This window comes from Cryptomeria japonica, chromosome 5 (assembly GCF_030272615.1).
Source record: "Cryptomeria japonica chromosome 5, Sugi_1.0, whole genome shotgun sequence".
NCBI lineage: Eukaryota > Viridiplantae > Streptophyta > Pinopsida > Cupressales > Cupressaceae > Cryptomeria > Cryptomeria japonica.
In genome coordinates, this window is record NC_081409.1 from 182,179,235 (window position 1) to 182,195,035 (window position 15,801).

Here is a 15,801-nt window from a genome sequence, read left to right on the forward strand (position 1 = left end):
GGTGGTGGTGCTCATATACTTGTACATATACATATAGTACTTGAAAAACTAGTTTTGAAAAGATGTATGACAGTATTACAGTGTAAGAATTACATTTCAAATGAGACTATAGGAAATTTTGAAATACTAAATCTAAATACCAAGATTTCTAAGTTGTGTTGTTATATGGAGCCTAATCAAACTCGGAGGTTAGATTTTCCCTACTTCTATCGGTGCGGTTTCCCCCTATATTTTTCAACGGGGGTTTGGGGGCAGTGCCCCCAAGTTGGGGTCAAGGGGCAGCGCCCCTTGCGCGTTCCCTGTCGCGATATAGGGCGGGGTCGAAGGGCAGCGCCCCGCGAGGCCAAAAATACTTTTATTATTTTCTAAAGGCGTCGGGTGTTATTTTTCTATTGGCCCACGTCCAATTAGAGTTACCCCTTAACCCTCAAAAAACTTAAAAACTCACTTTTTTTTAAAATTTTAATTTTAAACATTGCATATAAGTGGGGGCGACAGGAGACGTCTGGGCGTCTCCCCGTCCTTGGAGAGACGTCTGCACGTCTCTTGAAGGACGGGGAGACGCCCAAACGTCTCCCAAGGAGACGTCTCCACGTCTCCACATCTCCCTGGGAGACGTGGGGACGTTTCCGCGTCCCGGCGGCGCTTGGGTGGCGGTGGCGGGACGGCAGGGGGACGTCGCATCCCCGTCCCCCCCCTCCCCGAGACGTTTCTGACGGGGGGGCGCGCCTTAAAAGGGGGGGGACGTGTCCCCGTGGAACACTGATATATAGTAAGGTAATCACAATCAAGTGGCACCTTGATCGGACATGTCTTTTAGACATGTCCGACCAAGATGTCACTTGGTCGTGACTCTTACAAATGTCAACCGATCCACTCGGTGTCTATGATAACTAATCGGTGCCATTGTAAATGATAACAGATCGATATAAACACACCCGATAATGAATCGGTATCAAAGCAAACAAGCCCGATAACTAATAGCATTACATATGCTATCGGGTTAATACCCCGATAGTATATTAATGCCGATTCATAAATGAATCGACATTAATATGCTATCGGGTTACTAGCCCAATAGCATTTAGATCGACACTTAACTATGTTAAGCAAGTCGTCGATCTAATCCATCTTTATCCAATGTCAATATTATAATCATGATCAATGTTACAGTCTGATAAACATATTCAGTTCGGAAAGCATAAATCAGATAATCTAATAGCATAGATGAGTAAACCAAAACAGAATAGAGAAGATTAACGGGTTAGGAAAGTCTTATCTTGCAGAAGCTACTAATGCATTAACAAATTCTTATTCACTATTTGCCATTGACTACTTGAAATTATTTGTTCGCATCTAGGGTTTTCATTCAACAATCCTTCCATCTATCTAATTCCTGCAGATTGTCTCACCATACATATTTTTTTTTTATATTCCAGATCGTTTACAAATATTTTGCTCATACGAGCATCAACTTGAGACCATTACATGACACTAATATTTGCTCGTATCGAGCAACCACAATCATGACACTAATACTAGCTTATTTCGAGCAATCACACCAGAATCAACTTGTGGAAGACCAAGAGTCACAAATTAGAATCCACTTATTAGAAACCACCATTAGCTCATTTCGAGCAACCACACTAGAATCAACCTATAGAAGACCAAGAGTCACAAATTAGAATCCACTTATTAGAAACCACCTAGAAGCCAATTATGGAAGACTAAGAGTCACAACTTTGAATTCCAGATTAGATGCCCCTTTGGGATTTGAACCTTGATCTCCACAATGAGAACTCAATGCTTTAACGAATAGAACACAACCCCTTGGACTCACCGCACAATTTTTTGGGCATGCTATATGAGTATAAATGAGTCATCCCACAACATCGGAAACTTTTGCATATGTGTGGGTAATGCTCTATAAAGTCACGCTTAATAAACATTAAAGGGTGTCTTAAATGGATTATTGGATTGAGAGAAACACGACTCCCTAAACATCTGAGTTTTGAGTATCCTCTTGATGAACTTGTGAGCCTTCATCTCCTCTATAGAACCTCTTGTATTTTTGAGATCCTTCATGATTGTTGTAAATGCATTTGAACATGTGGAGAATATAAACCATGTCCAAAATCTTCTAAATCCACTCTGGAGGCTTTGCAAATCCTGACACCTACAAACTTCTAGAGCCTCTGGCAAGCACAAATTGGTGAATGTGTTGGGCAAAGATAACAAAGAATTGCAGATGGAGAGATTGAGATGCTACAATGAGAAATAATAGTTCATTTCAACGTTCACAACCTAATAGATATCTTGTTAACTTTGCCAATATAGTCTTGTATGCTTGCCAATTCCAAGCATTTCTTTTTTCACTTGAGAATTTAGGTTATGTGAGTTTTTTTCCTTTCAAGAATTACAACATAGTCTAGGGTGTTCAAAATTATATTCGAGTGTTTTTAAAATTTAGGGTATATAATTATAGTGAAGTGTTATTACAAATGAGGTTGTTTTATTATAGTTGGGTGTTTTTTTATGAGTGTTATTATAAGAAGAGTAGTTTTTATTTATTCAAAAAGGGGCTATTTTTAATTAATAGAGGCATTTTTTTGTAGTTCATTTTATATTATTGACAACTAATGTATTTTATTTAAAAAGGAGGGAAATCTTTTTAGTAAGGGGATATTTTGTTAGGTCTCATTTTTACATATTTTAGGGCACATTTTCTAAGGAATAGGTCGTTTCTAATTTTTGGTCAATCAAAATCCAAAAATCAAAACAAATTTTAGTGTTTGGTACATGTAATGCCTCTAGTTCACACTTATGAATAGTTGTTGCACTTGAACTTTTGCAACCAACTCCAAAATAGCTGCAAGTTGCAACTATAAATTGCTTGCGAGAAATAAGATCACAAATTTTCATTTTCCCGCTTCCCTTCTTTACCCATTCATCTCTATTTTTAGAGATAAAACTTGAGGGCAAGTAATTTTGTGTATATGGGGAAGTTATGCTTGTGTGCAAGGATTTTTTTCTAAGCTTGTATAATTAGTAGGGCAAATCCTTTTCGTGTGTTGCCTAAGTGCCAAGTACCACTTTGCTCTCATCTGCTTTAAGATCACTTTCATGTTTGCACAGGTGTATTGGAAGGGCCAACTTCTTCCATAATAAGCCACACCTGGACCGACGATGGACTGGTCCAAGAGGGGCCAGCAGCTCAGTGGTAGAGCACTCCAGCAGCGTATGGAAGGTCCTAGGTTCGAGTCCTAGCTGGTCCATGTCTCAACATGGTATCAGAGCCAGGTCCAGGCTAGGAGCCCCAAGCACACGAGAGGTGTGGTTTAAGGGGGGGTGTTGGTGTTGGAAATAAGCCACACCCGGACCGACGATGGACTGGTCCAAGAGGGGCCAGTAGCTCAGTGGTAGAGCACTTCATTAGCGTATGGAAGGTCCTAGGTTCGAGTCCTAGCTGGTCCATGTCTCAACAACAAGGAACAAATTTATCTCTCATTAACAATGAAATGCATTCAATCACATCAATAGTTGGTATGATACTAATCAGTAAAGTACCTTTTCTGATCTTGGCATAGGCTAAGTTCCAAATTCATTATGGTTGGCTGAAAGTTCCTGATTGTTGTCAATGTATTTGGATGGAGAGGTAAAAGTATAGGGATTGTCAAAATTGTCAGGAGATTCTAATTTAGCTTTGTTACATCAATTATGTTCTCATGGTTTCATTGGTTTTTGTGTCAGAGAGATCTATTGATTGCATTTGTTTGTTGGACATGCAAATTTAATTTGTCACTAGAATAGATACAAGGAGAATCTTGTTGTGAATCTGACATGTTGAGGGATTGTAGAGAGGGATTAGAACCCAGAAAACAACAAGGTAATGTGGAAGGAGCTCTTTTTGAAGCCCATCAAGGAAGGTTTGCTTTGGGTTCACCAAAATGTATGCAATTAAATTGACAATTCTCCCAATCTGTAAGTCAAAAAAGGGAGAATGCAAGACTAAGTACACCAGGATGCAACATGGTTATCCCAAAAAACAATGAGTGGCATGAAAGAAGTTATATTTGATGTCCATTAAAGGGAGGTTTGCTTTGGATTCCCCAAAATGTATGCAAATAAACAAAAGAAAGGAGAATTCAGGATCAATTACACCAGCTATTCCTGGATACAAGACGGACAATGTATCCTGGATACAAGACGGATAATGTATCCAGACATATCAGTCCATATTTGGGCCATATTCAGTTTAGGGTTTTAAAAAGCATTCAAAGATAGCAAAAGAAAAAAAACTTCAAAAATAAATTGTTTTATATATAATATATATCACTAAGGACACATAAAATAGCGAAATGAATTTTATAGACTAATTGAAAACCAAAATATATGTGAATAAATATTTATAGTGTTCTGTTTTGTTGTGCCTTCAGAATCTTAGATGAATAAATATTTTAATATATGTGTATCTTTATAGCTCTCTTATCCAGTCATATGTGTGTTAAGGGTCTTGAAAACTTGTATTGGTATCCAAGACTGTAACCGTTTGCATGCTACTCTGGTTTCTTTTTAATTTGCAACCTGATTTCTGTTGTTCTTGTCCAGTTCCTAGAAAACAAACCAGTTCTAAGTATCATACTTTTATACCACAGAATTGTCGTTTCTTTTCCCCAAGGAGTTACTATTATGTCATTTCATGTTCTTATGGTATATATTTTCTCTTGGCCTCCTTTTTAATTTGCATCTTTGAGCATCTGTTCTGCAGCATTTAACTATTTGCAGTTTCTTTCCAAATGATGAAATGCCTTTCTTTCCACACTTCTTTGCATAATAAATTCAATCCATCCTTGCTCAACTATCTTGTTTGGGCCCCATTTTTAATTTTATGTATTTGAGAATCTGTCTCTGCAGCATCTAATTTTTGCAGTGTTTTTTCCAAATAATTACATACCATTTGTTCCACGCTTTTTGTCATATTGGGTATGTGATGCTTTTGTCTTCATATCCAATATAGAGTTTGACTAAGAATTTTATACTTTATAGTGCAAAAATTTTCATATATGTGGCCGTCTAAAAAAATGAATGAAATTTTGAGAATTTTACTTGCGGTCGTCTGGCTTGTGTTTGTATCATGTTTTGTTCTGTTTGAGCTATATCTAATGTAAGGGAAAAGTTAATTTATTATATTTAATGAATGTAGGCGGTTCTGCTCCACCTACAGTACCTTCTCACATGTATGCTTTGGGGCCTAACACTGGTGGTCCATCCATTGGGCCTCCCCCAGTAATATCAAATAAGCCCCCTGCAGCTCAGGGAGTCACCAAAGAAGTGTATTTGGTTTGGGACGATGAAGCAATGTCCATGGTCAGTATAGGATTTTTGGTCATTGTTTAATTATGTTGCATAAGGATCTTTTTCTACTTTTGTTCTTTTGTTTTCCTCAACCACCTTTGAACTTAATTATGTGAACTGCACTTAACTTTTACAGGAAGAGCGAAGGATGTCCCTTTCTAAATATCAGGTGCATGATGAGACCTCACAGGTAAGTGTCGAAAATCTCTTATTCTTTTGACAATGATTAAGGTGGTAATTGATATTCTAGAATTTTGAGTAGCATATGATGTTTTGTACAGTCTTATGTTCTAAGGTTCATTGACTGCCATCAATCAAACACTACATTGTTGTATTCACATGTTTCCTACTATTTTATAAGCAACCTAATATCACAGCCCTGGAAATTTTCACCCAATGATTGGGTAAATTATGCTCTTGTAAGCTGTTTTTAAAAAGTGATAATTTATTTCTGGCTGATGCAATTCTACAATGGCTATTGTTTGGGCCTTATAAAATTTCCGCTCTTACTTTTGCTGTATCACTATGGCTGGGAATATATTAGCCAGTTTGAAACAACCTCCAATCATCAAAGCCAATTAATTTTCATGCTCGAGATTTCTCAAATTCCAAGTAGGTATCCAAATCATTTCTGATGGTACTTGGTGTTCAGAAAATAAGTGCTGTTAAAAGATTTATCTCAATTTTGGTGCCAATTTATGAGGTGTAAAATAAGGTGTGCCAAAATAAGTGCTTTAAAAGTTTATTTTACTTCTCGTGAAACCCTATTATTGAAGATCGAGGTAAACACTTTATTCTGAAGAGATGAATGCCTTTATTTATTCACGAGCATTCTGAAGCTAACCTGGAAGTCTGGGTTCGTGAGTTAATGTTTCTATTTCGTTTTTGCTCATTCTGGCAGTGAGACTTGAGACAGGTCAGCTTCTGTTCAGATTAGATGTAACTTATTCATATTATAGTTATGTTTTCACTTTGGCCTCTTGCTTGATTAATGTCTTACTGACTGTTATAAACTGTATTTGAATCCTGTGAGAAGGCTTCAGTAATTTTGTGATTTTGTTCTTCAGATGAGCTCTGTTGATGCAGCTATTGATAGAAGGATATTAGAAAGCAGGCTTGCTGGGCGGATGGGGTTTGGCATGTGATCAAGGGTTTCATTCTGAAGGTAGCATTAACTCAACATTTTTATGTTCCTGTGGGGTTTATCCAAATAAGATCACAGAACATACAAGTTAGCATCTATTTTTGCTCAAAACATTTCAGGTTACTATTTCATAGAAATATTTTTCAGCCAAATTTTCCTTACTGGAAGATTTTTACCATGTATTTTTCCTGAAGCAAGCAATAGCATTTTGATTACTACAGAAAATTAAGTCATTTGTTAGTACATCTGTATTGCAGCCAAACTAATTTATTTATTGTTTTCTAAACACTATTTTGATGGGGTTGTAGTATATCATTGTATCAATATTTTGCAACTTTGAGTTTTGTTGGTCCAAAAATTCACAAATGTACTAAGGGTTACCTATGCCAAAGCTAACATGATTCTCAAACCCTACACACCCTTCATGAATAGATGAGTGGATGAATGAATTGTATATTATGAAGTTTAAATAATATAGATCTTGCTAATGACAACATAATAGAAAAACAAGTTTTATGACTCACTGAACAACATTATTTGCAATCTTGAATTGGTTCAATCTTTCAGTAATACTGGAAACCAAACATACATCCTTTGTGTCAAAAACAGTTGTAGATTTGTATTTTATATTCGATTCTACTAGCCAATTTCCACCTTACATGTTGTTTGCCAATTGGTGGTAATGCATGTTTGAATTTTTGAAAGATGATGCTTTGATAAAATTGACGGAATCCTTGCAAATAAAATTGACATGGATAATTTGAATTTGTTAGTTCTTGGTTTGGCTACTTGGGGATGGCACATGTGTATAACTTTAATAGCTATTTCAGTATAAAAACTTATATTCTATTGATCCAAGAGTCCAAGAGTATGAACATTCAACATTGAAACATTTTAAAGTCCTAACTTATGGAGTGAAAAATGAAACAACCAAAAATTGAACATACAAATAAAACCTGAAATTAGAAACTGCAGAAAATGACAAGGAGTTTCAAAAAACCGTACAAAAAATCTGGAGAAATTTCCAAAATGTCACTTAAAGCAGTTTTTGTACTGTGTAGAGCATCTTTCAAAACAATGTTTGGGGATATGGCTGGGAAAATTTTCCTAGTCATGCTAGAGTCTTGGGAATGGTTAAACAGGGGGTTATGGGCGATGGAGATTTTTTGGCAAGCTTGCTGTATTATTCTGAACTATCCTCCCTTTGCCATATCTAGTTTGGGACCCTTATGAAAAATGTTGGAGATGGCTGCGAAACGTTTATTAGCAGTCCTCAAGTATTGGAAGAAACCAGGAAACAAGGGATGCGGATGGAGGGGATGAGAGTGAGGGGGCCGATTTTTGGTTTGGAAACTTGTTTCCAAAAAACAAAGATTTGAGTCCAAGAAAAAGTGCTAACCTGGGTGATTCCAGGAGTGGGTGACAATTTCCATGCATTTTGTTTGGCTTTAGATCTTATAAAATGTGCAGTGAACCCTAAAAGATATGACCATTGTCACTTGCAGCAGCAGATATGGAAGAAAAGGGCATTTGATATCGAGGCTTTTACGGGGTGGTTATAGATTACAAGTTGGTTTCACTAGCAGCAGTAGACAAGAACATAGTGGTTATATAGACAGCAAATAATTCTTTGGAGTGTACAGATTGCCTTAAAGTATTTCTTTAGTGTGTAAACAGATTTCTGCTTTTGGGCAAGGTTGTAGAATTATATTAAATAATTATTAGAAGATAAGGCCTTATGGTTGTAACAAAGCCACATTAGTGATGAGTGTTTTTTTCTATTTTTTAGTTCACTATTTTTAGTGTTGGGTGAGTCGTGATGTTTATCCTTTTGCATGGTTTCATCCTCCATTCGCTATATAATGAGATGAATTTCTTTGTAATCATATCTTGTTATTTAATAGAATATTTAAATATTGTGTTCAATTAATTTTTACAATACGGTATTATAGGAGTGAGTCATATGAAACGAAGTTGAATCTTGTGGGAGAAACTCACAAAGGTTTCAAGGTTAAATCACAGCTTGCTTTTTTTTGTGTGGAAATCTGTTAGAAGGAATTCAGATTGTTGAAGGCTTGTGGATTGCAGTGCATGTTCTGTGGGACATTGTTTTGCAGATTTGTGAGGTTGGAAAGCAGAAGTGTATGAATCAGTATAATATAACTATATTGTTTGCAGGTCACTAGTACAGACCTAAGGTAAGAATGTTTTTTTGACGTTTGCAGAAGTGTATGAATCAGAATAATATAACTATATTGTTTGCAGGTCACTAGTACAGACCTAAGGTAAGAATGTTTTTTTGACGTTTTTATGTGGATCAGTATCCTAAAGTTGTTCATTTTTTTTTTAGAAACAGAAAGTCTGTTGGATAAATATATTGGTTTCAACTTCCTACAGATGCTAGTAAAGTATTGGGTTGGTAGAGCAGAGATGATAAAGCCAAAGCTATTTTAGTAAGTAGATGATCCTCAAACTAAAGGACAAAAGAGGGACATAATGCTACTATTGGAAGAATTTGAGCCACACAGCTTGGAATTGTATACGAGAAAATGATGTTATCAAAGGAAATCTCAAAGGAGGCAATGTAGCCATTGTTGAAGATCCTTCGAATGTTGACAATGGTGGAGGAGAAGTTGCTTTTGATGCGTTTTAAATAAGTATAGCTCTTTGAAGATAGGTAGGAAGTTAGTGTAGACAAAATTCAGAATGTATAGTTGTCTAGTTAGCTTGTGAATTTGTGGATCTTGGGAATCATACCCTTATGTGAGGGTTATGAGATAACTTGATGGAGCTTTATAAGTGTGGCTCAGCATGGATTGTTGTCCAATGGTTCGAGAGATTTGTGATTCGAGGGTCCAGGGAGGTGGTAATCCGGGAACTTGAGAATGGTAACCTGTTCTAGCTCTTCTGGCCAACCCTGCTTCAAAATTGAACCAAGTTCACTTTTGTGGAGACATGTAGAAATGATGGAGCAAATTCTAGGAGGTAGGAGATATGTTTACATATGGAGTGGGTGTGATCAAAGGTATACAAGTTCATGTGGTTGGGTTAATGCAAAATTTTTGTGCCATTCTTGGCTTGGGAATCAAAGCATCTAGGGAATAATTATTAGAATATTTAATTATATTTTAGTCACCTATATTTAGTTCCTTGTTTAATGGTCATTTAGCTTTTTAGCTTTATTTAGCATTTAGCTTTTTCATTTTAGTTGATTAGCTTTTCATTGTGATGCCGTGTATGCTGTAATGTAGCTATATTGGCAAGATAATTTGATACAAGTAACTTAGGCTCCAAGGAGGTCTAAAGAGGTAAAAACTATAAAAACTTCATTGGCTTTCCATTAGGTTATGAAAAGGTGCATAATATGTTAATGTCAAAGGAGGTAAAAAAAAATAGAAACTTTATTGGCTTTCCATTAGGCATTTCTGTAAAAAAATAGGGTGCCTATCATTTTTAGTGGATGATGTTAGAAATTGGTCATTGATTAATGTGATTGCAGTGTGCCCTAAATGAGTATTGTTTTTGAAAGCTGTGGATTTTAAGTGGTAGTTGACAAATGCACAATTGTTCGCTAACATGTTTTTATAGTCCATTTAGGAATTAGGTCCTCAATATGCTGTCCAAGTCAAAATAGACAACATAAAGAATTGTACAGCATTTGGTATGTTGGTTGAGGCATTGTGTTCCCATATATTGGGGACACCTTTTTTTTGTTCACTCTTGCTGAAAAAGTTGGGAAGGAAAATAGGTTGTATTAAACGAGTTTATGTTAAGGTTGTGTTGATGGGTGTTTTGTGACCACACCAACATAGAATAAAAAAGCCAAAGACACTTTATCCTCTCTCGAACAAAGACTCCTCATGTGCTAAGATTGCAAAAAAGTTCATCGAGGCAACTCCAAGGTTTCTACTGCGTACATGCAACTTAATGTTGGATATGAGCTCTTTTGGCTGATGTATGCTGGTAATCTAAGGAGGACTTACACTTTTGTTGTCCTTAACTTCGTTTATTGCTATGGCTGGAACTTCATCATCAGATATTGCAGGATTGTGATGCTTCCTCCTTGAACGGGCTTAACTGGATCTGGGAAAAAGGACAAAAGGTAAAAGGTTAAGAAGTTCTAATCCACATCTAGGGACAATAAGGGTAATGGATCATGCTCCAACGGACGAATTCCCAATAACCAAGTCCTGCTTTGCCATGCTCAATAACAACTCCACGAGAACTAGTGCAATCTTCTAGGGATTATGCAAAGAGTTTTCATATCACAATGAACACCATCATAACGAATAATATACACTCCATGATAGAAGTTAAGCATCCATATCAAAGAGGTCCAGGCTAACTTTACACTACAGATTGAAATCATCTAAGTGCAAAAAGTATGAACCATTGAAATTCATCAAACATTGTCACATTCTCCATTAACATCAATGCACTTCTAACAATTTGAGAAATTGAAGGAACACCATGAATCCACCTTATCGTCAATGAAATCAAATTTTTATTTCTCTAAGTCTTACAACAATGTCTTCTCCTTCTCCTACTCTACTTCTACTCTAAAGAGCAAGAGCTCTCTATTTGTAATGAGCTATCTAATTCTTATGATTTACAAATGAGAAGGCATGGGCCTTTTATAGAGATCCTTCCACAAATGAACAACCAAGATATATTTGCAATCAAAGGCCATTATTACAAGATAGAACCCTAATTAGGGTTTCGAAGTAAATGACTACCTTTTATGCAAAAAGAACTAGTGTAAAGAACCAATAACTAAATGTCAACTAAGCATCAAACAAATCATCATCTAGAAGTAAGCATCCCTTATCTCTCTTTTTGTTGGCAAATTCAATGAACCTAGACATCACTATCTCGAGTTCATCTACAGAGACATTTGGAGAGGTCTCATGCTTATACTCCATGACTGTGGTATCCTTTTCACATTGATCGAGAGTCTTCTCCCATGTTGGCTTGAGTATTTGAATCTTGTTCATGAAACTGATGAATATGGAAATGTCAACCAGGTGACTCCTCAAGAAAGAACTCATGTCCTTGAAAATGTATTCCTTGACCTTGTTCTTTAAATTATTTGTGGTCATTTCCCTATCTCCCATTTCCTGCGCAAACAATTCCTCCATTGATTAGAGGATTTCCATTTGAATTTTTCTCCTCAGTCAAGCTGATTCTTCATTCGATATCTCAAAGGCTTTCTTCCTAATATCACTGCGCAATACCATTTGGAGAAGTTATATGCTTCTTTTTCCTTGATCTCCTCTCCTTTCCACGTACTTGGATTTGGGAATTCACCTTCTTGGAATGGATTGGACTCTCCTTTCGAAGATTTTGTCATTCTTGAAATCTTTCACACTTGAACTTTCTGACCTTTGATTTTGGATTTTCGGAGGAAATTCTTCCTTCTACATTTGCACTTGAACTTTGATCTTTGAAGTGAACCTTGGGGTCTCGAACTAGATTGTCCTCTAGGGTTAGATCAAGGCAATGTGCTGCACATGGTGTAAAAACATTGAAGGGTATTTATCTGTCAGAAGTCTCCCTGCAGCAACACAAGCAACATCATTGTCTGTGACAAATTGAACCACATTTTGTGGCCCTACATCCGTAACTACCACGTCATACATCTCAAACAATGCATTTGTGGATTTCATCATATTAGATGCATCCACAGGTTTCAAAAAAACAGTGCCAATCTCACAAGAGACAAGGAAGTTAATGAGAGTTCGGTTCCTTCTATCTGTCCAACCATCTGACATGATGCTGCAACCAGTTCTAACCCACTGGAATCGATGTTGTTTAACATCTTGAACATCCTCTACTGCATCTTTTAGCATATCAACCCTCAATGATTCATAAGAGGGGGTTGAAACACAGGACCTACAGCTGCAATAGCATCTACCATGGGTTGCCAATATGGATTTCTGGAAGCATGGAATGCCGTGTGAGAGGAGTACAAATAATTAGCAATTGTCTTCTTTGCTTGTTCAGTGACAGTTTTCCTCCATCCCGTACTCTCCAAAGTGGTTTGTGATCTTGGTGTAGTACGAGGTTGGAAGAAAGCATTAGTGTTTCCTCCACCTGTGTTTGGTCCACGTGCTATAGAATTATGTGTCGACCCAGATTCCCTGAAACCCCCATCTTCACCATCCTCACCCAAATCGTGCATCCTAGGATTTGTAGAACTAGAACCTAGTTCAACCCCAATTCTTGCCTTTTTGGCCTTATTCTCAGGAATCCCTTCAAGAGATTGCTTTGCCTGATTTGAGACATCTGCAGGGCATTTTTTGCATATCTCGGTGTTATTTCCTCGTTCTTTTGACAAATTCTATTTGAAACGATAAATTCCACCACTGATCTCATCTTGACACCAATTACACTTGACCTTCGTGCTACCAGGAATTGTTGTGCAATGTGTCCATGTAAAGTCTTTTTGGCGCGACATTGTGATCAAGAATCAGTTCTGCAAAAGCATTACACTTAGTTTTTAAATTTTGAGGGATCTAGGGTTGGGTTTGTGTATATTAACGCTGGACATTCATCATGAAAACTGGACATTTATATTAAAATTTTTCATTTTTTTGTATATTAAATGTTAATAACTTATGAGAAAATGACATTATGAATCTATGATAGACAGTATATATTAAATGAAAATGACATTTTCATATGTTAAAAGCTAAGAATATTTAACAAAAAATGAATTTAATGTTACTGTAAATGAAAATGTAAATTCCGATTACAGTTAATTAGTATTAAATACAAATTTTACTAATAATTAACAGTAACACAATCAGATTACATATTTAACAGTAAATGCTAAACATAAATTAGTAAATATTTAACTGTTTAATTAAATTTTTTTTCTAAAATTACTAATAATTACAGTAATATTACTAATATTTACTAATATTAACATTTAATATTACTAATATTAACATTTACAAACTAATATTACTAATATTAACATTTACAAACTAATATTACTAATATTTACTAAATTGTTATTACTAATATTTACTAATATTTCTGTTAATTATTAGTAAAATTTGTATTTATGCTTATTTACATTTTACTGTTAATATTTACAAACAAAATATTTAATATGACTGTAAATATTTATTGTTAATTAACAAATATTACTAATAATTAACAGTAAATAAGCATAAATATTTAATATGACTGTAAATATTTACTGATAATATTATCAGTAAATTTTATGCTTGTATTTACTGTAAATATTATCAGTAAATTTTACAGTAATTTACTGATAAACTATTTTAAAATTTACTGATAATATTTACAGTAAATACAAGCATAAACTATTTACAGTTATATTTACAGTCATCATTTTTAATACTAGCACTAATGGTGAATAACAGAGTATGCGGAACCTGACAGAAATGCATGGATGATGCCTTTCCTTCCTCGACTTTGTCCTAGAAGATATAACAGGTCATTTGAAAGAAAAGGATCTCAATGCTCTACCATTCCTACTGGTCATTATGAAATAGAAGGGGAACCAAACTACTGGACAAAATGCAGTGACATTCTTCTCCCTGTTAATTTCATATCGGGGTATATCATTTTAATATTAAGTTTGGGCTCATAATTTTCTAATTCATAAAATATTATGTCTACGAAAAAATGAGGAGGCTTTATATTTAATTTGTAATTAATTTTGAAAGATCACAGTTACAAAAGACTAAAAGGGCAAATTGGGGAATTTCTTTAGATGTGTAATCAAATAAAATATGCATAAAATATTAACAGTAAATATGACTGTTAAAACTTAATATAAAAATAAAATTTTAAAATTGTAAAGAAATGGAAAATACCTGGAATTCTAGCAGCTCTGAGAAAGATGAGAAGGAAGAATGAAAAGGAAAGAAGTTGTCGTGAAATCTCCCATTGCCGTGAAATCTCGCGGTCACCCTAATCTTGCAGACACCCACCCGTGAAATCTACTTCTGTGAAATCTTGCACGATATTGCATCAAACCCTACCACGTCGCACAGATATAAAGCAATTCGTTCGCTCATTTCGCGCCCTTTTTTGGCGACTTTAGGGTTTTTTCGCGGCTCCCGATTTTATCACGATTAATCTGCGATTTAATTGGATAAAATCGTTGAAGAAAGTCAACGATAAAAAACCGCTATTTTTCAGGATTAAATCGTCAATTTTACTGATCCTCGATTAATCGGGTATAATCGTGTTTTATTGGCGATTCATGCTTCTTTGATTTCTATATCATTCTTGCAATTAGAGGTGTTGAAGGTAATTGAAAGTTGAAACAATACAATTTTAAATTTTTTTGTTTTAGTAATTTATTTAAAAAAATAGTGTTTTTTGTATTTGATTTTGATTTTTTTAATTTTAAATTTTGAAGTTGTTATGATGAGAGTGTATTATACTCACATATGGATGCCAAAACATCCATCAATAAAAAATAGAGGCATTTAATTTGACGTGTTTGTTATTAGAATATTTAATTATATTTTAGTCACCTATATTTAGTTCCTTGTTTAATGGTCATTTAGCTTTTTAGTTAATTAGCTTTTAAGCTTTATTTAGCATTTAGTTTTTTCTTTTTAGTTAATTAGCTTTTAACCTTAATTTAGCTTTCACACTTAATTTAGCGTTTAGCTCTTTAATCTTTTACTTTAACGTTATTTTATAATTATAGAACATTGTTTTGTAACCTCTATATATACGTGCGTATATCGTTCAATGTAATCATCCGATTATTGAATCATTCATTCAATTTATTTTTCATGGTATCAGAGCGGGTCGATGGGATTCTTTGAAGTTTGGCGAATTTTTTAATAAAAATTCATGGCCTTCTTTCTGGAATATTTTCCAGATTTTTTTTTTTTTTTTTTAATAAAAAAAAACAATTTTGCTTTTTTGAAGGGTTTTTGGGTCGTGGGCGAATTTCTTTGTGCTGGGCAGCAATTCATGTTTTTTTTTAGGGTTCTAGAGATTTTCGGGCCTGCAACCTAGAGATTTTTTTTTGCGTTTTTTTTGGGAAAAAAAAATCGTCAATATTTTTCTTTTTTTTTTTACAAAAAAATCTGAGGTATTTTTTTATTTTCTGCAAATTATTATTTTTTTTTGATTATTTTTAGGAAAAATTTCAGATTTTAAGTTTGCAAAATTTTTTAATTTCTGGGTTTCTTCCAAACCTCAAAATTCGTGCCAGAATTCTCCTCCAAGGTTTCAAATTTTTTGTGCAGCTGCTTCTATTCTGATTTTTGAATCAGATTCTTCTGTCTCATGCTTTCATTAGG

General features: G+C 35.0%; 1 protein-coding gene and 1 non-coding gene across 6 annotated transcripts in view; both read left to right on the plus strand.

Moving 5' to 3' along the window:
* Positions 1–15,801, plus strand: part of LOC131027111 (protein SUPPRESSOR OF FRI 4) — a 41,176-nt gene that overhangs the window by 17,647 nt on the left and 7,728 nt on the right. For 4 of the 5 annotated variants that reach the window (XM_057957094.2, XM_057957091.2, XM_057957092.2 and 1 more), the window contains exons 5-7: positions 5,204–5,367; positions 5,492–5,545; positions 6,423–6,520. In XM_057957094.2, coding sequence (XP_057813077.1) covers positions 5,204–5,367; positions 5,492–5,545; positions 6,423–6,500 — 296 coding nt within the window. In that variant the 3' untranslated portion in view covers positions 6,501–6,520. Of the gene's footprint in view, positions 1–5,203; positions 5,368–5,491; positions 5,546–6,422; positions 6,733–15,801 lie in introns of those variants that run through there. The other variant, XM_059221309.1, reaches the window with a different exon arrangement.
* Positions 3,403–3,474, plus strand: TRNAA-AGC (transfer RNA alanine (anticodon AGC)). Its single transcript has one exon. It is a non-coding gene; the product is annotated as a tRNA-Ala (tRNA).